The sequence below is a fragment of the Antechinus flavipes genome, chromosome 2 (genome assembly GCF_016432865.1).
Source record: "Antechinus flavipes isolate AdamAnt ecotype Samford, QLD, Australia chromosome 2, AdamAnt_v2, whole genome shotgun sequence".
In the NCBI taxonomy this organism is placed as follows: domain Eukaryota; kingdom Metazoa; phylum Chordata; class Mammalia; order Dasyuromorphia; family Dasyuridae; genus Antechinus; species Antechinus flavipes.
In genome coordinates, this window is record NC_067399.1 from 397,697,640 (window position 1) to 397,721,364 (window position 23,725).

General features: G+C 37.8%; 1 protein-coding gene across 2 annotated transcripts in view; it reads right to left on the reverse strand.

Annotated features, from left to right (window-relative positions):
* DPYSL3 (dihydropyrimidinase like 3) overlaps positions 1-23,725 on the reverse strand; it is a 127,880-nt gene that overhangs the window by 74,577 nt on the left and 29,578 nt on the right. Inside the window, exon 1 of one of the 2 annotated variants that reach the window (XM_051978668.1) lies at positions 522-1,133. The exons of the other annotated variant lie outside the window; for it this stretch is intronic. Within the exon in view, the coding sequence (XP_051834628.1) occupies positions 522-560 (39 nt within the window). The 5' untranslated portion in view covers positions 561-1,133. Of the gene's footprint in view, positions 1-521; positions 1,134-23,725 lie in introns of those variants that run through there. 2 annotated transcript variants of the gene reach the window in all.

Here is a 23,725-nt window from a genome sequence, read left to right on the forward strand (position 1 = left end):
CTCCCAAAAACCCGAGCTCCTGGCCTCGCGCTTCAAGCCAGCTCTGCAACCTCCCAAGCTTCGAGACCGTTAACCAGAACCCACCCCGCTCCAAGCTCCAAGCCACGGGACCGCGGCCGTCCAACTCCCCAGCCTGGGCTCTAGGACGCGCTCGAGCTCCTAGGGAAGAGGCGCGAGGAGCGCAGAGCTGTCCGCTATCTGGCGCCCCGGCCCGGGAACTAGGCGCAAAGTTGCTGGAAGGGCTAGATGGAGCCGCTTCTTTATTAGTATTATCACTCCATTATTACTATTTTTTTTGCTTTTCTTCCCCCCTGCCCAGCCTCGGAGCCGCGTGCCCCCCGTCTGAAGTCCGCCTCCCCAACCTCCCTTTTATTAACTTCTACTCTCTGATATGCCCCGGGCCAGGAGCAACTCGCCCCACACAAAGCCGGAGAGAGGGAGGGAGGGAGGGAGGGAAGGAAGGAAGGAAGGAAGGGGAAGGGGAGGAGGCAGCGGCGCTGGGGCCGGGAGCCGGGGCTCACCGTGATCCGGGGGATATTCTTCTTGCCCTGGTAGGACATGGTGGGTGGCGGCGGTGGCTGGGGCTGGTGCTGCACGGGCGACTGCCTCTCCGGCTCCGACTTCTCACCCTGCGCTGGCTGCTCGCACCCCCGCCCGGAGATCAGGTGAAGAGAATGGTGCGCTCGCTAGCTCCCTCGCTCGCTGGCCGCGGCCGCCGCCTTCTCCTCCCCCTCTCCTCTCCTCTGCCCGCCCCCCACCGGGCTGCCGCCGCCGCCGCCCGAGAGACAATAGCAGCTCTCTCCCTGCGCCCCTTTCACCCCCACCCCACACTTCTCTCCCTCTTTTTTTTTCTTTTGCAAAACCAGCTGGGACCCAGAGAGGCAAGAACAGTCAGTCCGCGCGACTCCTCCCTCCTCTACGCTCTCTCCTCTAATGATTTTCCTTATTGCATCTGCCTCACCCAGTTTTTCTTTTTGTGTGTGTGTGTATGTGTGTAGTAGATGTGTGTGCAAACGAGTGCGTGCGTAAGTAAGGCACCTTGGTGGCCGCCAGGGGGCGCAAGGCGCGGCGGACGCAGGCGGACCGCGAAGAAGGTGGGGTAGAGTGGGGTGGTGCCGGCGCGCAGGCTGGGGGCGGGGGTTGTGCTGCAGAGAAGGATGGGGGGGGAGGGCGGCGAGTGAGGCGAAGGGCAGGTATCTGCGCTCCCGGGTAACTGCACCCCCACCCACCCACCACCACGCCCTTGGACCCCGGTGGAGCAGAGCGAGCACCCCGTTTTCCCAGAGCCTCTACGTCCAGAGCCCCCTTTGCCTTGGCAGGATGCTCCGGCGGGCAGCCTTTGTTACAAGGTTGGGCGGCACCGCCTCTGCTCCCCTACAGTCTCATCAATTCATTCCAGAGAGCGTACCGGCAGATGGGCTGGGTGCCGTAGAGTACGCGACCTCCCCGAGCACTGACTGGAGGTCGGGAAGCCTTTCCCATTTTAAGACACGATAAGAAGACAATTACAAAGGTGTAAGAATGCACTGTGTGTGTGTGTGTGTGTGTGTTTTAAATCAGCATTCTGAATGAAAGCTGTGCTTGCAAGATACTGTCATGCTACTGAATTTTCTCCCACATACAAAAGAACATCACGCTTTATTTACAACATGGATACACAAAGCCAAATCACGAAGGCAGAAAGAGCTGGCAACCACGTCCAGCGAAATGCTTTTCTCTTTCTATTTCCTTCATAGATTAGCACTAAAATTAGGGATGGGATTGCCATCCCTTACACAATCAACAATTTCTTGAACATCTCCATACGCCTAGAGGCTCGTTATTTGAGCAAACTTGATAAAGCTTCGATTCTGGGATTCGCTGAAACACACCTTTTTGATGCCCTATTCATTAAAAAGGGGTAGGGATAAGCGTTGAACCTGTAATTCAATTGGTCCATGGAAGTATCAGGTGAGGAAGCTCCCCCTATCAATATAAATCAGCATCCTCTGTACTTAAAGAGATGGTGCCTACTGAACGAAGGGATTACTTGATTTGCCCAGGTTCATAGGACCAGAAGCAGGGCGTGAACTCGTCCTCACGACTGGTTCTCGGGTCCACACCCATACATTAAATTAAACGTCGGTCTAGAAACGGAAAACGTGCAGGCAATGCGAGCATAACCCTTTGGGGATAGAAAGGGTGTAGAAGTTGGATTGAGGAGTTTAGTCTGAATCTAGGTCGGAGTGACCTTGAGCAAAATTTCTGGTCTCAGGTTCTTTCTCTGTACAGTGGGGATGCTTTCACTACCTTTCCTTCCTTGGTTATTGTCAGTACAGCTTTGTGTCGTGGAAATCATACTGAATTTGGAGAGGAGCTCCTGCTCTGAAATTTGGCTCCCTTTCCTGTTTGTGATCTCGTGCAAGTCACTGGCCTGTCTGGGCTTCAGTTCTTTTTCTAAAGTGAGAACATAGGACCAGATAATCTTTTAAAGTCTCTCCCGGTTGCAAACCTTAAAGTACCACGATGGGCTTTTTTTTTTTTTTTTAATGCATATTGAATATTTAACTGAAAACTTTCCTAAAGCCAGAGACAGTCATGTAATCACCCACATACTCTTAGTACAGTGTTTTGCACACATAGCCACTTAATAACTTTTTGTTGAGATCTGTTTAAATTTATTTTTTAAATCCAGAAATCTCCAGCCAAAAGGACCTTCCTTTCTTTACATAGCAGTCCCTACCAAGGCCACAGCCTGTTCCCAATAAATATATACCGTGCTTTAACAAGCAGGGGGCATGCTGGGGAAGGATTACCTTCCAATTTTCTTTTGCAAAGCATGGATTGGGGAAGCCAAAGGCACGCCCTAAACATTTTGCTTTGTTCCTGCGGCTTTAGCTCCGGGACCACTGAAAGGAGTTGTGAAATTACAAAGCATTCTGGGTATTGGCATGCAAATGAGCAGAATTATATTTAGAATGGAGGGAAGGCGGAATTAAAGGGCACTTCAGAGCCCTGCAGAGTCTTTTTTTTTTTTTTTCCTGAGCTTCTACCACTCTAAAATGTTGAGAAGGGCCATGACCAAAATGGTTTCTTAGGAACATGAAAATATCCAGAGGCCACTATCGGGGATTCCATTACCTCTTTTAAAATTTACATTTTAATATTTCTTTCCCTCTGGTGTATACTAGTATCTCCTTCATTTACAGACATTACAGAAAAAAAGCATTCTACGCTGAATAAATTTATCCCACGTTTCCCAATCCCATGCAATATATTCTCTGTCAAGGCTTTCTTCATATTTAACTGGGTTAAACTCTTTGAGGTGCAAGAGGCCAAGCAAAAATAAAGAGTTGTGTTGTGTTGTGTTGTTGTGTTGTGATGAACTGCTCCAACAACACAGGAATGCATAATAGCAAGGCTAATGGTTTCAAGCTGTTGCTACCACCACAAATACACAATGAATACTCTCCCCCTCCACCCCATCTTTCCCCTTTTTGGAACATATTTAAGCATCCAAGCTGAGACACAGGGGAAAAGACGGGGGACCTTTTAAAATTCATGTCTGTTTGGAGGGATTGGAAATGCAGCAGTGAACACTTATAAGTCTGGCCAAAAGAAAGCGAGCAAGAATAGGAGGAGAGCAAAGATTGAAATACTCCACAGTTGAAAGCCTCTGAATAGATTCCCCTAGGATAGTCTGAACTGTTTTTGGTCTTATAGAGCTGGAAGACAATGAGAAAGCAACAGATGTACCACTCTCTGAAAAGACTCGGCCATGCACGTTTTTCCTGTTTTAAAGGAACTAATGCCCAGTGTAAGATTGTGCTTTAATGCTGTTATATTTGAAAAACATTCCCAAAAGACTTTATCAATTCCGTGCACCCACATTTTTTACTTATATGGGCCCAAGAGAACCATTGGGAGAAAAAAGTCCCTACTCTCAAAGATCTGACAATCTCATTAGGAGGAAAAAGAATAATAAGTAAGGAGCCTTATTGATCTGGTGTGCTCAGGAAGGCGCTGTTCCACACAAGGGAATTTTCCAGTAAATGGAAGTTTACTCTTTAAGTACTAAAACTTTTTACTTTATTTTGGCTAGAAATCTTTCTCAAACACATGACTACCCAAATAGTATATACGCATTTCTTCATAACTATTTTATTCAGTATTCTAATGAACATCAACTGTTATACTACAAGGTGACACCCTCCAAGATTGTTGGAGTATGTATGGCTGTCTGCCCTTATATTAGATGGACCCAAACTGCTGGGCTTCCTGAGAGCTTGTGTGTGTTTCCTTTTTGTGTCTCTTGCTAGACACAACTGAGGTTTGACCCTTACTTTTGGTACTTACTAATTTCGTGACTATGAGAATCAGTTTCCTCATCTGTAACCTGAAGATAATAGTACTTGTGTGGTACCTTCTTCACATGGTTTTTAAATTTTCTTTTTAAGAAATTCAATTTTTTTTGCATTTATATTGCTCTCTCCCATTGAACAATAATGAAACAAATAAAGCCCTCATTATAAACATACTTAGTCCAGCAAAACAAATTGTTACATTAGCCATTCCCATAAATGTATTTTTCTCTGTCTCTATATGTGTGTGTATGTCTCTATCTCTCTCAAGTTCATCACTACCTGGGAAGAAACCCTCATAGGATTGCTGTGAGGAACAAATGAGAAAATGTGTCCAAAACTTTAAATAGCTATGTAAATGTAAATTTTTTTTAAAAATCAATATTTCAGTTAATCACCATCACTATTATCTGTAACTCTTAATTGGCAACAAATGATTTATTGTGGGTTTTGAAACCATATGACCAAGCTTGTTTGTACTATATATAAAAGAAGAGTAAATAGGCTTTGATTGAACCCCTGAGAGTTAATAGCATTACAGTAACCATAAACACTATAAAACTGTTTTTTGCTCCTTAGAGGTTTTTTCCATTCCTCATTTCCTAAGGCTCATTTCTATTCTGCTTAACTGTTGCTGCTAAATAAGTGAGACGAAATACATACATGAAACTAATAGAAAAAAATTTCAAAACATTAGGTAAACTAGACCCTGATTAAGTGGTACTAGTTTGACTATAAAAGCTGACTAAAGAAGTAAATGTATAAATTGGGCAGGATTAGGGTCAGGAAGGAGATCAGGAAATCTTTTGATAAGGCCTGAATCTCAAATAAGGCAGTGAAGGCAGAGATGGCATTGGATTGATGGAGAGGAAGTGGGAGAACATTCTGTTAATAATAGCTGACCTTCATACAGCACATTAGGGCTTACAAAACACATACTATCATATTTGAGTCTCACAACAGTCCTGTGAGGAGGTCACCATACGGATTCTTATCCCCATTTTACTGTCGAGAAAACTGAGGTTTAAATGACTTGTCCAGTCACACAACTAGGAAAAATCTGAGGTTTAATTTGAACTCAGGGCTTTCTTACTCTAGCCCCAGAGCTGTATTGCCACCTAGTGGCTTATGTGGATATAGCTTTAGGTTTTGTATAAGGAAAACTAACAGCTATCCGAAACAGGAATGAGATGCACTGGGAGTTTTCCAGTCTCTCTCTTTCTGCAGCCCTTTAAACAGAGACTAGATGACCACATATCAGGGCTGTTGTAACAGGAATTCCTCTTCAGGTACAGATTTCTGAATAGACAGTTTTTGAGGACTTTTCCAACTCAGATTCTGTGACGTTGATGGCAAGTGGATGGATGGAGAAAATACAAAGTTCTTTAAAAATCTATCAAAACTTCTAAAATAAGGGAAGCACCTGGCTCACATAATAGTACTGTGCCAAATATTTGTGTAATTCTAATTAAAGTAAATGAAGATAAATAATCTCTGGTAAAACTAACTTTAAAATCATTTATTCTTCAAAACACTGTAGTTAACTCCTTTGATCTATGGTTCTAACAAAGGAAATCTTAGTCATACCCTTCCAATGTCACAATTAACTGAAAGAAAAAGAAACCTAGCCAAGTTATATTATTAGATATTTATACATTAAATTCACAAGAATAAATCTGGCTTCGATTCCCTTGATCACACATAGACTGACAGGAAGACCTCACAGTCATGCACACATACACACAACTTTTCTCATGAAATTTGAAGCCTGGGTGTATTCCAAAATAAAATTGATACCAGCTTCAGTGAGATGGGCAAACCTTTCACTTACTCCAGGGGTAGATTTTATGATCCTTGGTAGAAATTAGACCTTACTCAGGGGAGGATACAGCAGACATCCTGGGAAGGATACTGCTCTCCAAAGCCATTTGCTGCCTTCTTTCATGGGGAAAAAGAGAACAGACTTTTGGGAAGACAGAAGCAATGTCATCTTCCTCTTATGTGGGTCATCCAAAAAACTGTGTGTGTGTGTGAGTGTGTGTGTGTGTGTGTGTGTGTGCATGAATGAGAGAGACAGAGAGAAAAAGACAGAGAAGGAAGGCAGAGAAACACAGATAGACAGAGAAGGAGAGGAAGACATAGAGATAGAGAGGGGGAGAGAGAGAGAGAGAGAGAGGAGAGAGAGAGAGAGAGAGAGAGAGAGAGAGAGAGAGAGAGAGAAAGGAAAAAGAAGAAGGAGGAGGAGGAGGAGGAGGAGGGAGAGAAATTGAGAGAGATAAAAAGAAGAGAAAAAGAAAGACAGAGAGAGACAGGGAAAGAGAAACAGAGACACAGAGAGAGACAGAGATAGAAAAACAGAGACACAGAGAAAGCAAAGAGACAGAGACACAGAGAGAGAAGAGAGATAGAGAGGGGGAAAGAGAAAGAGAGGCAGACAGAGAGAGAGAGAAGGAGGAGGGAGAGAAATTGAGAGAGAGATAAAAAGAAAAAAAGGAAGACAGAGAGACAGGGAGAGAGAACAGAGACACAGAGAGAGACAGAGATAGAGAAACAGAGACACAAGAGAGAACAGAGAGATAGAGGAGAAAGAGAAACAGAAAGAGATAAAGAGAAGAAGAGAAACAGAAAAACAGAGAGAGACACAGAGAGATTGAGAGAGAGAGACACACACAGAGAGACAGAGACAGAGAGACAGAGATTGAAGGAGAAAGAGACATGGAGAGGGGGAAGGGAAGGAAGAGAAACAGAGAGAGAGAAGCAGAGAGACAGAGAGAGAAGGAGAGAGGGAGTGAAAAAGAGAAGAAAAGCAGTATTAGCCTTAGAAACAATGGAGGAGGTATCAGTGCAGTAGGTAAGCAGGAGATAGTGCAGTACACAGAGTGCCAGACCTGGAGTCAAGAAGACTGAGTTAAAATCTGCCCTCAGACACTTGTCAGCTGTGCGACCCTGGACAAGTCACTTCACCCTACTGCCTCAGTTTCCTCATCTGTAAAATGGAGCTGAAGATGGAGATGGCAAATGGTTCCTGTGTCTTTGCCAAGAAAACTTCCAAATGGAGTTATAAAGAATAAGGCATAACCAAAATGACTGAACAATGACAACAAGGCAGGAGATGAACTCCCTTTTGTTGCTCTTCACATGAGAATGGAACTTTTAAATGGCACAGAGGATAAGTGCTAGAATTAGAATCAAAAAAGCCTAAATCTGAATCCTGTCTCAAACACATATGTACCATGTGGGCTTGGGAAATTCGCTTAACCTGCTCAAGCCTCAGTTTCCTCATCTGTAAAATGATGGCTTCTCTTATCTCTATGACTGACGTTAGAGATGGGGGCCAGCTGCTACTGGTGAATGGAGCGCAGAGCTTCGATGGTCCTTATTTGTCATTACCTGTGGATAGCATGGCTGCAACCTTAAGTACACGCAGTATTTTTTGTTGCTAAGACTTCCTATCTACCTTAAATGACAAGAAGAACCTAGATGAGAAACAACCATTACAACTTCTAGCTGAGAGGTTGCTTCTAAGCTTAATTCCCTTTCACCACTTAAGATGTGCAGGAAATGCACCAAAGTGATGAAAAACAGAAATAAACCCTCACAAGGTGATGCCGGCAGAGCAAAATAGAAGGTGCATTACTGACTTGGTGCTCTTTGCTTCCTCCTCCATTGATAACCTGCTGCACTGTCAGCATCTATCCCTGCCTCAGTCTCTCCCTTAATTAGTTGGACATACTCTCCATCTCTTAGCAGGTACAAGCTTGTGAAATCGCCCAAAAGATGGCAGATCAGGTGGGAGGGAATAGATGGTGCTTAGGTTCCAAAGACTGCATATTCTTAAATATTTTCTGGAACAGAAGGAAAAAGTGGCTAGACAAGTAGTATAAAGCCTAGCTCCAAGTGGGCAGCTTTCTTTTCTTTTTTTTTTTTTTTATTTACAATTTGTAGCTAATCAGTTTTCTGATGTGCTTTTTTTTTTTTACCAGTTAAACCAGTTTCTTTTTTCTTTTTTTTTAATCAAAGTTTTTATTTTCAAAACATACACAAGGATAATTTTTCAATACTGAACCTTGAAAAACCTTGTATTTCCATTTTCCCAGCTTTCCTCCACCTCCCCTAGATGGCATGTAATCCAATATATGTTAAACATGGTAAATATATATATATATATATATATATATATATATAGGCATACATATCTATACAATTATCTTGCTGCACAAGAAAAATCAGATCAAAAAGTTAAAAAAAAGAAAAAAGAAAAGAAAATTCAAGCAAACCACAACAAAAAGAGTAAAAATGCTATGCTATGATCTACTCTCAGACTAGTTTCTTTAAGATAAATTTTTCCTCATTGAATACTTATTTACTTAGCTCTGTTATATTACCATGTTCCTTTATGAGGATGAGAGCTGATAGGAACAATATGGAACTTGCATCTTTAGAATACTGGGGTATAGTAATTCACACTTTGAGAGTTAATCTATTTAAATTTTTTCTTAATTTTTCTTTTGAACAGATCTAGACTACTTGCCTCATTGTAACATGTAGCCTCATGCTACAATCCTCTAAGATCCTTCTGAACAGGGTTGCCTTTTGGTCTAGAAACTGCCAGTAATCCACTCCAAATGTTTAATCCCTTTTGGGAAGTCTTAAACTCTTTGGGGCTTTTCTAAATTTGTTGGTTTATTTTTTTAAGCTAGCTGCTTCTCCTAGTAAGAGGTAAGTTCAGAACTTCATTTCAGAATGGGGTGCAGGGATCCAATGGAAATTTTCCCCATGAGCTATGTGTTGAAGGAATATATTGGAAATGTTCATCCTTAACTTAAATTGGAAATATCCTATATGTTATTTGGCCCATTGAGGAAATTTGGAATGCTCAAAATGCTGCAGAAACTCCCAAAATTTTTCACTCAGAACAAGACTTTTTCTTGGGGGGGAAATGAGAAGGTTGGGAAAGAGGGGCCCAATTTTTTTCCCTTTTCCTTTCTTTGGATTGGTTCAGGCGAAATAGGAAGTTTAAGAATTTTGTAATTCTTATTTTATTGAGCTATATATATTTTGGATTGAGTGTAACCCCCCAGATTCACCAGCTGTAGGAGTCATGGAAAACTGTTAATTTTCAGATTGTCCAAAGAATTGGGCCATATGGATCTTGCTGAAACTCTTTCATACAAGTCACTGAAGAATGACATTTGAAAAGACAATGCTTAAGTCTCCCAAAGTCAACAGAGAGCTTTTCAGAAATAGTAATACGAACAAATGTGCCAAAATCACTACAGTTGATCTGCTATCTACAACTCATGTTTAACTAGGAGACAGAGAGAAAGGCAAAGACAGAGTCAGAGACAAGGAGAGACAGAGACTGAGAGATTGTGTATGTAAGGGGAAAGGACAGTTAGTAAGGGCAATCTTCATTCTCACAGCTTCTTGTTAGATGAAATCACAGAAAGGGTACATAGCATAGTCAACAAAACAAATGTATCTATGCCCCTTTGCAAAGTGTAAAGAAATTTTCCTTAAAGGGATTAGAAAATAGCCAGCTCTTAGTTGGCTAAGAATAGGTCACCTGGTGGCTTTTAAGAATTTATTCATATATATGTTATATATATATTTTTTATTTTCATATATTTTAATATATATTTATAAATTTATATATATGAGAGAAAACCACAGTTGAGACAAGCAGCTTCAGTAAATGTGACCTCTGGAACTAGAGAAAAATCAGAAAATGGAAAAGACTCTTACTCTTCAGAGATCTCTTAGCCTTTCCTCTTATATTTCTACTAGGAAGAGGTGGGGGAGGAGGGACTTTCCTCTGTCATTAATCATGACATCCTGATCTGGAATTATGCCCAAAAAATTATCAAAATGTGCATATCCTTTGATCCAGCAGTGTTTCTATTGGGCTTATATCCCAAAGAAATACTAAAGAAGGGAAAGGGACCTGTATGTGCCAAAATGTTTGTAGCAGCCCTGTTTGTAGTGGCTAGAAACTGGAAAATGAATGGATGCCCATCAATTGGAGAATGGCTGGGTAAATTGTGGTATATGAATGTTATGGAATATTATTGTTCTGTAAGAAATGACCAGCAGGATGAATACAGAGAGGCTTGGAGAGACCTACATGAACTGATGCTAAGTGAAATGAGCAGAACCAGGAGATCATTATACACTTCGACAACGATATTGTATGAGGACATATTTTGATGGAAGTGGATTTCTTTGACAAAGAGACCTGAGTTTCAATTGATAAATGACGGACAAAAGCAGCTACACCCAAAGAAAGAACACTGGGAAACGAATGTGAACTATCTGCATTTTTGTTTTTCTTCCCGGATTATTTATACCTTCTGAATCCAATTCTCCCTACGCAACAAGAGAACTGTTCGGTTCTGCAAACATATATTGTATCTAGGATATACTGCAACATATCCAACATATAAAGGACTGCTTGCCATCTAGGGGAGGGGTGGAGGGAGGGAGGGAAAAAAAAATCGGAACAGAAATGAGTGTAAATATAATGTAATTATTAAATAAAAAAATTTAAAAAAAAAAAATAAAAAAAATAAATCTTCACTTTCAAATGTAAAAAAAAAAAAAAAAAAAAAAAGAAAAAAAAAAAATCATGACATCCTGAACTGAAGCCATTCTACCCAGTAGTAGATACCACACCCAGCAGGAAACAAACCAGTGGGCCAAGGCAGCTCTGAGCGTGACCCCCAGACGCAGAAAAGTCAGTCCCGGCAGCCCAAATTTGCACAGGTTAATACCGGTCTCTCTTCTGTGTTTTCATCAGCTGGGCTGATGTGGAGTGGGAGGAAACAGTTGATTAAGCAAGTCCTGACCCCCTTTCAGCCTTCATTCCCCAGCAATTGTCAAAATCATCTTTGGGAACTGGCTAAAAATGGAAGAAGAAATTGGCGATATGGACAAGATAAGGAAGACTTAAAGGCAAATGTTCACCATTGTCCTACCGCCAATAAACTAAGATGCCTCCTGGGGAAACAGGAAAATTATTTGGTGGAAGATAAGCATTAGATCATCATTTTTCACCATAAGCTCCTAAAGGATAAATGATGTTGCTCTTAAAGAGCTTATCTTTTTTTTTTTTAAAGAGGAGAATGGAGGATTATAATAATCATTACTGATGTTAAGGTGAAAAATTCACAACTGGATGAGATAGAACTGGCTAAGAAATAGAAAGGGAGATCAGTGGAACACAACTGATCTACAGCAACAATGAATATAGTTACCCAGTGTTTGACAATGTAAAGATTTGTTTTGGAGATAAGAATTCATTTTTTAGTAAAAATTATTGGAAAAGCTGGAAAGCAGTCTGGAAGAAATTGGGCATAGACCATTTTATACCATTTACCAAGATATGGTCAAAATGGATTCTTTGTAATATCTTATGTTCGGAATTATCTTATATCATTTATTAAGATATGATCAAAATGGATTATTTGGAATATTTTATATTTGGAATTATTATCTTACACCAGTTACTAAGATATGGTCAGAATGGATACATGGCTTAGATATAAAAAAAGAAAATCTGAAGAACATGGAATATACTATCTATTAGACTTATGGATAAGTGAACAATTTATGAACAAAGAAGAGATAGATAATGTTGTGAGATGCAAAATGGTTAATTCTGATTACATTAAATTAAAAAGATTTTGTACAAGTAAACAAATGTAGCCAAGATCAGAAGGAAATCAGAAAACAGGGAAAAAATTATATAGATAGTTCCTCAAATAAAGATCTCATATCTCAAATATAAAGAACTTTGTCAAAATTATATATAGTTAGGTGAAAAAATGCTCTAAATCATTGTTGATTAAAGAAATTCAGATTAAATGAGATTTCATATTATACCTATCAGATTGGCTAAAAATGATAGAAAGAGAAAGTGACAAATGTTGAAGGAGATGTGGAAAAATTGGGACACTAATTCAAAATTGGGACAGTTGATAGGACTGTGAACTAATCCAACCATTGTGGAGAACAATATAAAATTACACCTAAAGAGTTATTAAACTGCCTATACTTTTGACCCAGTCATGTCATTATTAAGTCTGTTTCCCAAGAGGAGTAGGGAAAATGGAAAAGAACCTAAATGTTCTAAAATATTTATATCAGTTCTCTTTGTGGTAGCAAAGAACTGGAAATTGTGGGGATGCCCGTTAACTGAAGAATAACTTAATAAAATTGTAAATGTTCATGATGGAATATTATTCTGATATAAGAAATTATGAGCTTAATGATTTTAGAAAAGCATGAAGAGACCTACATGAAATAATGAAGACTGATATGAGCAAACCCAACAGAATATTGTACACAGTCACAGCAATATTGTTCTAAGAACAATTTTGAGCAACCAGGTTATTCTATTATAAATACCCAAATTAACCTCAAAGATCCAATGAAGGAAGATACTTTTTGAATCTAGAAAGGAATATTGTTGTAGTGTAGGAAATAATGAACTGGTTGATTTAAAAAAATATATATGGAAAGACAGATTTATGAAGATGCTATCCATTTTCAGAAAAACTGATGATATGAGAATAAAAGCATAGGACAGTCTTACATATATATGTGTGTGAGTATATATATGTATATATGTTTATGTTCATAGATATCTATGTATATACATATATATACATATATATAGTATATACTTAATTGTAGCAGGAGAAGGGGAGGAAGGTAGGCGGAAAATAAAGTAAAAAGTGCACAGTAGGAAACAAAAGAAAATCAAACAAAGAAGCAAAGAAAAAACCAAGCAGCTTTGAAAATAATATTTGTTATACAGGTTTTCTTAAAATGAAAATTTATTGTTTTATATTGAATCTTCTCTTAGGATCTGCTACATACATGGCAATGTTTTGTTTTTCTCTCATTTTATATTTAGATGTTAAATAAAAAATTTATAAAAATAAAAACATGTATGTTTTTCTTCTTAGTTCCTTCCTGAATCTGTGCTTATCAGTGAAGCTAGTTCATGCTTATCAGTGTTTATTTCCTAAGACTAGAAACATCCAGGTGGAAAAGTCCTAAAGAGAAGTTTGGAAGAGTGATTGTCAAAGGGCAAGAGGCTATCTCAGTCCTTCCCATTCTCCTAGGTTAAGCTCATGTCTCACATACCCCACTAAGACCCATTTTTTCATATACGGGTGTTTTTTCTTTAAAAAATATTTTTCCTCGAATGCATTTATTTTTTTCCATTATACTCACTTCTCAACACTCTTGCCAATAGTAGCCTGCTCTAAAAAAAATAGTTAAACAAAACCATCTGATTAAAAAAAAATAAAGCTGAAGTTCAAACACCTTTCTAACAAGAGGAAAAAAGCATGTTCCATTAAAAGCTCTCTGGAAACAACGTGAACCACTGCATTTGATTGGAATTCTGTTGTGTTTTAATGTTGCTTTCATTTTCATTAATGTAATCATTATACATATTCCCCACATTTTACTTTCTTTACTCTGCCTCAGTTTAGCTAAGCAGCTGGGGAGTACTATGGATTAAGTGATGGGCTTGGAGTCAGACACTTATTAGCTGTGTGCCTTGGGCAAGTCACTTAACCCTGTTTGCTTTAGTTTCCTCATCTGTAAAATGGAGATAATAATAGCAATCTAACTTCTAAGAGTATTATGAGAATAAAATGTGATAATATTTGTAAAGCTCTTTAGAAAATTTAAAGTGCTTTATAAATGCAAACTATTATTATTGTCATTATTGTCATTGATACAAATAAAAGTGGTGCTATAAATATTTTAATACATAGAAGGCTTATTTGTCCTTGACCTTTTGGGAGATGCTTTATAGTGATTAAGTGTTTAAAATGGATCAAAGCATATGAAGAAAGTGGGGTGGTGATGCAATGAGAGAACAGGAAAACAGAAGTACATCTTGCTTCAGTGCGAGTAGACACAAGATATTAAAAGAATCAGAGGATGGCCTCCAGCCCGTCAGTTCACTCTTCTGTACAGGATGTATGAAAGGACATAGACAAACCTAGCAGAACAGAAGTCACGGATAGGTTATTTAGCCATATCCCAATTGAAGGGCATCCCTTCACTTTCAAGTTTTTAGCCACCCCAAAAAGCTGCAGCAAACTTATGCTGAATGGAGTGAGTAGAACCAAGAGAACATTGTACACAGCAACAACACTATGTGATGATCAACTGTGATGGACGTGGCTCTTTCCAATAATGAAGTAATTCGGGGCAATTCCAATATTCTTTTGATGAAAAGAGCCATCTACATTCAGAGAGAAAACTACGGGGACTGAATGTGGATCGCAACATAGTATTTTCAACTTTTTGTTGTTGTTTGCTTGCTTATTTTTACTTTTGATCTGATTTTTCTCATGCATCATGATAAATGTGAAAATATGCTTGGAAGAATTGCACATGTTTAACCTATCAATGTTGGATTACTTGATGTCTAGGGAGGGGAGTGGGGTAAAGGGAGGGAGAAAAATTTGGAACAAGGTTTTGCAAGGATGAATGTTGAAAACTATCTTTGCATGTATTCTGAAAAATAAAAAGCTATTATAAAAAAGAGTTGCAATAAATATTTTCATATAAGTAGGTCCTTCTTTATGTCTTAGAGACATAGACATAAAAATTTAAAAAAAAACAAATATTGAGGGGGCATGGAGGAGGGAGCTGGTAACAACAAATCAGTAATCAGTACAAGAATGTAACATCAGGTATAAAATGCCAATCAAGCCAGCAAAATACTTTCTTGGGATACCCAATCTGAACGAGATTATTGCAAATATTAGCAAGCTAGATGAAGGGCTGAGCTGGACTCAGACTTGCCTGATTACTTTCCCTCTATGAGTCAAACTTTTAAAGTTTCAGGAATGTCCTAGAGCTAGCTTGAATTGACTCTCTAAAGTCACTTATTAATTTTTAGTATGAGCTAGAAATTGTCTGTTGATTGTCTATACTTGAGAAAATAATGGAGAAAAATGTTAAGAAGGTAAATTAAATTTAAAAGTACTTTGTGTATACAGTTTTTCCTCTGGAAAGTCAGTTGTTTAACATTAACCAACATACAATAGGATGTTACTACCATTATAAGAGGTGACATCAGCTTTAGGCTGGTGATAGCTGCTCTGATGTCCAACTAAGATTTATGAAAAAAAAATTCTTCTAACAAGGATTAGAGGAATTCTGATTCAAATCCTTTTCTCTCCTGTATATTTTCTTAAAAACACAAAGAGGAAGTTGCATGAAACAATGGACCATTATTTTATTATTGATCACTACAATTACCAGCTCCTTTTTCATCTGTCTGATGTCTACCAGAAAACCAAGGGAGGAGGGAGAGACCCTCATCCAGCCTTCAGATTAAATGCAGATGAGAACATCCATCATGAGTCCCAGGAGACTGATAGATAGCCAGCCAATTAGTAATACCATAAAGCACTCTGAGGAAGCTCAGCGGATACAGGGCCAACTCAATTCAAAGAATTAAATGGATGTTCTTCCAAAGCAGGAACTCTTCTCTGAGCCATCTTCCCACTTAAGAGAGCTGAAGCTGGACCAGAAAAAAAGAATTGACCACAGAATGGCAAGGAAAAGGAGACCTACCACGAACAAAAGCAAATTGGGTGTCTCTGTTAAGAACCAGTATTTCAGGGTCTTTCCCAGCAATTACTGGGGTAGATGTCACATTCTTTCCTGTATTTCACTTTCTTAATCAATTGAAAAAAAAAGACAAAAAAAATCCCATATAGGTTTTCTCAAAGATAGTTTAAAATTAATTAACAACACCCATGTCACAAGGGTTCAATATCTGGAATGGTTTTAACAAATCTAAGTTGTTCATTCTGTCATAGACTCATAGAAGCTGTAAGGGACCATAATTTAACCACCACTTTAACTTAGCAGAATTTCCTCTATAATTTTCCTCATAGATTTTAAAGAAGGGAAAGGGGCCTGTATGTGCAAGAATGTTTGTGGCAGCCGTCTTTGTAGTGGCCAAAAACTGGAAACTGAGTGGATGCCCATCAATCGGAGAATGGCTGAATAAATTGTGGTATATGAATGCTATGGAATACTATTGTTCTGTAAGAAATGACCAGCAGGATGATTTCAGAGAGGCCTGGAAAGACTCGCATGAACTGATGCTGAGTGAAATGAGCAGGACTAGGAGATTATTATGCACTTCAACAACAATACTCTATGAGGATCAATGCTGATGGACGTGGCCATCTTCCACAATGAGATGAATCAAATCAGCTTCATTTGTTCAATAATGAATAGAATCAGCTACTCCTGGTGAAAGAACTCAGAGAAATGAGTAAGAACCACTACATAGAATTCCCAATCCCTCTATTTTTGTCCGCCTGCATTTTTGATTTCCTTCACAGGCTAATTGTACACTATTTCAAAGTCCGATTCTTTTTGTGCAGCAAAATAATCAAATGGACATGTATACGTATATTGTATTTAACTTATACTTTAACATATTTAACATGTATTGGTCAACCTGACATCTGGAGGAGGGAGTAGGGGGAAGGAGGGGAAAAAGTGGAATAAAAGGTTTTGCAATTGTCAGTGCTGAAAAATTGTAAATAAAAAGCTATAATAAAAATAAATAAATAAATATAATTTCCCTCATAAATGATCATTCAACCACTGCTTTCATTTCTCTAATAATATTTCAAATAAATACAATATTTTAAAGTTTTAAGAAATTTTTTATGTACATGATTTCATTTAAGCCTCACAACATCCCTGTAAAGAAGTTGCAAATATATGCAATCCCCCTTTTACAGGTGAGGAAACTGTGCTCATGGTCATATAAGGGTTGGGGTTTTCAAGAGGCAGTTGGAGCCAGCTAGAACAGACTTGAGGGAATAGATTATCAAATTTTCAATGTAAACATTTACACTTCTGCATTGGGCAAGTGTTACAGATCGGGATTTGATTTATTACTCTGCTGATTGTCTAAATTTAAGAAAGTTAAAATGGAAGTTAAAAAGAAAGTTAAAAAGGAAAATGTTAATAATATAGATTAAAACTCAAAGTATGTCATACATACTTTTTTTTTTCCTGGCAAAATGGTGATTAAACATTTAGCACAACAATTCTGAGTTTGATTGAATAAATTACCCCACCCCACTTAAAATAATTAACAGGATATAATAGCCTACATGCTTTATCAGGTAAAAATATTTCTATTTACATCAACTAATCAATGGCATTAAACTAAGTGCAAGCAACTAGTTAATCAAGTTAGAAAGAAATACAGTGCTTCAAGACAATGGATATAAAGAACTAAAAATTGCATAGAAAATCTGTTGGAATTGGCTGAAGAGATTCAATCAAGTCCTGTAGCTTTTGTATAAAATTTGTATAAAAAGCAGGTCAGTTCAGAGCCCAAGGATTTGAGTGGTAAGCTCTCTCCAAAGTGGTAGCAGTTCCAGCTTCAGGAGGGAATAATTTGGGAGGAGGGGAAACAGAAGACCCTCCGTCTTGTTCTCCCTCTCCCTCCTTCCCCTTCTTCCCCAGCAGAAGACATTTTGAAAACAGGTGGGCATAGGATTTAGGATAGTTGTCCCAGAGCCTATAAGGTCAAATCGCACAGCTAACCATGGCCTCCAGAAATGGGGCAGGAAAAGAGGAGGGAAAAGAGGTTCTTTAATCTTCCCTCATTCAGCTGTTTGAGATCCCCATGCTGTCTGTTAAAGTTCATGAGATGAAAGTTGGGGAAGGAGGAGAGAAGAAAAAAAAGCTCTATGATAATTTTATTACATATTTAAGAGAAAAAGAAAGTCATATATAACAGATTTCATGTACTTTTTTTTCTATTCTATTGTTATGGAAATGTTTTTTTTCTTACGTTCAAAATAAAATAAAAGATTGAACAGCTTGTAAGGATCATAATTAGGATATGAACCATGTTTTGTGGGAATTTAGCACCTTTTAAGAGAGTCCATTCCTTGTGGAAGCACTTCTGGCTATTGGGGACTTTTTCTCAGGAATACTAAGCCCAAATTTGCTTCTCTATTATTATATTATTCCCAGTTCTGCCGTTGGAAGCCAAAGAGAACACACAAAGACTTTTCAAATGTTTAGCAAAAACTCTCATGTCTCTCCTAATTCTTCTCTTTCCTTGTATAACCTTCCCTAATCCTTTTAACCAGTCTTTGCCTAACATGGTTGAGAATCTCCTTACTATTTTGATTACCATCAGACACATTCCAGCTTTTCACTGTCAATCCTAAAATGTGGTGCCCAGAACTTTACACAGCACCACATGTAATGTGGCCAGGCCAGAAGGACTATCAGCTCCCTTGATCTAACACATAAAAGATTTAGGAGAGACATAATAAATGAATGCGCTGCAGTGGATAAATGAATGCTGGCCTTGGACCCAGGAAGATTCATCTTCCTGAGTTCAAATCCAGCCTCAGACACTTATGAGCTGTGTGACCCTATTTACCTCAGTTTCCTCATCTGTAAAATGAGCTGGAGAAGGAAATGAAAAACCAAACCAATTTCTGCCCAAATCCAAAAAACAAACATATATATATATGTATATATATATATATATACATATATATATAATTTTATATATATACATATATATAAAATGAGGAATTATGTGTAAGAAATAACCAAAAAGAGATCACACAGGAAATAATTATCAGGATGAAGGTTGGCTGGTAATATAATAAAAGCAAATGCAAAAGACAGACACGGAAGAACCCAGACAGCAAAAAGAACATGGAATTTGGCGGACTGGAATTCAAATCATGTCTCTGCTACTTACTACTCATGTAATCTTGAATAAATGAGCATCTCACTTCCTCATCTCTTAAATATGGGCGCTGGATTAGATGGCCTCTATGGACTCTTGCAGCCCTAAATCTATGATTCTATGATTTGATAAGAAGTTCTGTGTATAATTCACCAGTAATTACAAAATGTCAAAAGGCCCCTGACATACTGAGTATCCATTATGGAAGATTTCTGTGAGACAAAAGTCTCACAGGAGGAGAAGGTGTGATTGTATTGCAGCCTGTACTGTTGAAAGGAGTAATAATGACAAATGGATATATATACATATATATATATATATAATTTTATATATATACATATATATAAAATGAGGAATTATGTGTAAGAAATAACCAAAAAGAGATCACACAGGAAATAATTATCAGGATGAAGGTTGGCTGGTAATATAATAAAAGCAAATGCAAAAGACAGACACAGAAGAACCCAGGACAGCAAAAAGAACATGGAATTTGGCGGACTGGAATTCAAATCATGTCTCTGCTACTTACTACTCATGTAATCTTGAATAAATGAGCATCTCACTTCCTCATCTCTTAAATATGGGCGCTGGATTAGATGGCCTCTATGGACTCTTGCAGCCCTAAATCTATGATTCTATGATTTGATAAGAAGTTCTGTGTATAATTCACCAGTAATTACAAAATGTCAAAAGGCCCCTGACATACTGAGTATCCATTATGGAAGATTTCTGTGAGACAAAAGTCTCACAGGAGGAGAAGGTGTGATTGTATTGCAGCCTGTACTGTTGAAAGGAATAATAATGACAAATGGATATATATACATATATATATATATATATATATATATGGCTTACTACTATGGTAAAACTTTTTTTTCATGTTTGCAGGCTTCAAATTAATATTTTACACTTTTTATTTTTCCAAATACATACAAAGATAGTTTTCAGCATTCACTTTTTCAAAACCTTGTGTTCTAAATTTCTCTCCCTTTCTCCTCTGTCTCCCCTCCCCAAGATAGCAAGTAAGCTGATATAGATCAAACATGGGCAAACATATTTCCATATTCATCATGCTGTACAAAAGAAAAATTATATCAAAAGAAAAAGAAATCACGAGAAAGACAAAAAAAACAAGCAAATAAATAATAACAACAATAATAACAAAGGTAACTTTGATTCATAGTATCTATAGTACTCTTTGAATGTGAATGTGCAATAATTTTTAATGAAAAAGCATAATGCTGTCATGAAACAGTTTTTGGCAGAGTTGGCTGTGCTAAGTCCTTCTGATGAGCTTATTACCCAGACTCAGTACCCTTTTAATTAACTGAACAAATTTCTGTTTTCCCTTTAAACTTATGTGATCTTAATTACCAAAATACTTAAGTTTCCTCTTTTTTCCTTTCTAACTTAGCTGCTCCAATCCTTTTAATTATTATTTAGTAAATAATATTAACCATTACTTGATAATTAAATTTATTTTTTGATTATTATTAAATAACTAAATTATTATTTTGGATTTTCACAATGAAAAAGGAAACACTTCTGTGTATCTTTTGAGTAGGTTTTTTTTTTGCATTTTGTTTTGTTTTGGGGTTGTTGTTGGGGTTTTTTTTGCTTTCCTGGCTGCTCTTGCCTCTGGCTGACCAAGGTCAGGTGTTCCTATTTATCTAGTTCAGCTCAACAAGAATTATCAGGCCTTGAAATACAACTTACTCCCAGGCAACCTTCTAACATAATAACAGAATTTCACAGTTGGACAAAAGTTGTCCAACCTCAATCCTAGTCTAAATAATTTCATTTTTAGTTTTAATTTGATCCAATCCAATTCATTTCCATTCAATTCAATAAAATCTTTATTTTTTAGAGGCCCGTTATGTGCAAGGCATTATGCCAGGAAAAGAGAACACAGAAAAAAAGATAGAAAAAGTCCTTACTCTCAAAGAATTTATATTCTTCTCTTTAAGTTTCCTTGAGAAGTGATCATCCAACATCCACTTGGAAGGTCACTACCTTCTGAGGCAGCCCATTTCACTTTTGGGGTATCTTTAATTCTTAGAAAGTTTCATTTAACATACCGTATTGTTTGTGTTATTGCTATGGCCCTCCTGAGGTATTTTAATTTTTAAGCTAATCAAGTCAGTTAATGTTAAGAAAACTTAACCTTGATTATTAGGCCATGGAAACAAGGAAAATATAGCTACAAAGGGAAAGTTCCCTCTGTCTCCATACAAGATAAATAATGATGCGTAATGAATGCTCTGGCATAAGACCACTTGCAAATCACTGGCTCAATCAGAAAATAATCTGTCACAACATGTGGTCATCCTTATTATGCATTCATGCTACCTGCTACCTCTACATATGCTACATATTCATTTGTATTCCCTATTGAGTTTTACAAGATAAGCAGGTATCCTTCTCAGTCTTTTTAAATAGTATTTTACCTAATTAAAATGTCAAAAAAATTAGCACTAATTTTTAGAAGATTTTTGAGTTCCAGAGTTTTCCCCTCCCTCCCTCTTCTTCCTTCTTCTGAAGATGACAGTATAGTTTACACATGTTCTATAATATAAAACATACTTTCTTATTAGTTACAGTTGTGAAAGAACAAACAGATCAAAAAGGGAAAAAATGAGAAAGAATAAAGTTAAATGGAAAAAAAATACTTCAATCTGCATTCAGCATCCCTCAGTTCTTTATGGATAGCATTTTTCTTCATGAGTCCTTTGTACTTGTCTTGGATCATTGTTTTACTGAGAAGAACTGAGTCATTTATATTTGATAATCACACAGTGTTGCTGATGCTATTTACAATGCTTTCCTGGTTCTGTTCTTTTCATTTTGTATCAGTTCATACAAGTCTTTCCACGTTTTTCTGAAATTTGCATCATTTCTTATTGCACAATTATATTCCATTATATTCACATACCACAACTTGTTCAGCCATTCCCCCGTTAATGGAAATCCCCTCAGTTTCCAATATTTTGCCACAATGAAAAGGACTATTATAAGTATTTTTGCACATGTAGATCCTTTTCCCTTTTTTATGATCTCTGGGATATAGACCTCGAGGTATTGCTGGATCAAAGGTTACCCTTTGGGCATAGTTCCAAATTGGTTGGTTGAATCAGGTTCACAACTCTACCAATAGTGCATTAGTGTTCCAATTTTCCCACATCCTGGCCAATATTTATCACTTTCCTTTTTTTGTTATATTGGTCAATCTGATAGATATGAAGTGGTACCTCAGAGTTTTTAATTTGCAGTTTTCTAATCAAAAGTGACTTACAACACTACTTATGCCTAAGGGTAGCTTTGGTTTCTTCACGTGAAAACTACCTGTTCATATCCTTTGACCACTTGTTAATTGAGGGATGATTTGTTTTCTTGTAAATTTAACTTAAATTTTCTCTATAGTTGAGAAATAAGGCCTTTATCAGAGACACTTACTGTAAAGATAGTTTCCCAACTTTCTGCTTTCCTTCTAATCTTGGTTGCCTTAGTTTTGTTTGCATATTTTTTAAAAGCTTTTTAATATAGCCAAAATTATCCATTTTGCATTTTGTAAAACTTTATTTCTTATTGTCATGAATTTTCCCTTTCCTGTGGATCTTAGAGACTATTCTTCTAATTTGCTTATAGTGCTGCCCTTTATATATGTTTGCTTATACCACCCTTTATGTGTTCTATTGTTTCCCAATTTTCCCATCAGTTTTTGTCAAATAGTGAATTCTTATCTCCAAAGTTAGGGTTCTTCTCCATTTGAAAAGACTCATTTAGGGCCAGCTAAGTGGCGCAGTGGATAGAGCACCAGCCCTGCAGTCAGGAGGACCTGAGTTCAATCAGGTCTCAGACACTTAAAACTTCCTAGCTGTGAGACCCTGGGCAGGTCACTCAACCCTAATTGCCTCAGGGTAAAGAAAAGCTCATTTGGAAAATTTCTTTTTGAGGTCTATTATCAGCGATGGTGCAGGATTAAAACTCTCATCCCTTAATGCCCAAATATTTTATGTGTTTTTGCTAAATTTTTCTACAGGTCAAGAAACTATACCTCACTGTTAGTGCATTCCTTTTAATGAAATATCTAACAGATTTCATGCTAAAGATAGAAAAAAAAAATCTGAGAAATTGATGATCTGCCTCGGTCTGGTACTCTGGAATTCCTCCAGGCAATTGAACTCAGAAAAACCCAATTTATTAAAGTGACTTGGGAAAGAAAGACTTGGGACCATGCAATCAAGATAAAAGAATAATCCTAGTCAAAGTATCTTTCAGTGTCAAAATGAACTGGATTTCATTGGTGCTGTACAGTCCCCACTCATCATTTCTCCCCCTCTATGATTTTGCTGATGATCTTCAGTAGTTACAATGGCCCCCAAATTCATCATCTAATGGCCAACTTTCTGGTACTGGACTCACTTGGTTGAGCATGTCCTTGGATAAAACACAGGGAGTTTCATCAGGCCTGTCCCAGAGACGTGTCATGGCAGGACCACCACCATATTGCAAAGCGGCCCTGGAGCAGGCCTTTGGGGGAGGAGTTAACAGGATTATTTTCTGAATGTGCAGAATAGAGGAAGCCATGGATTGCTCA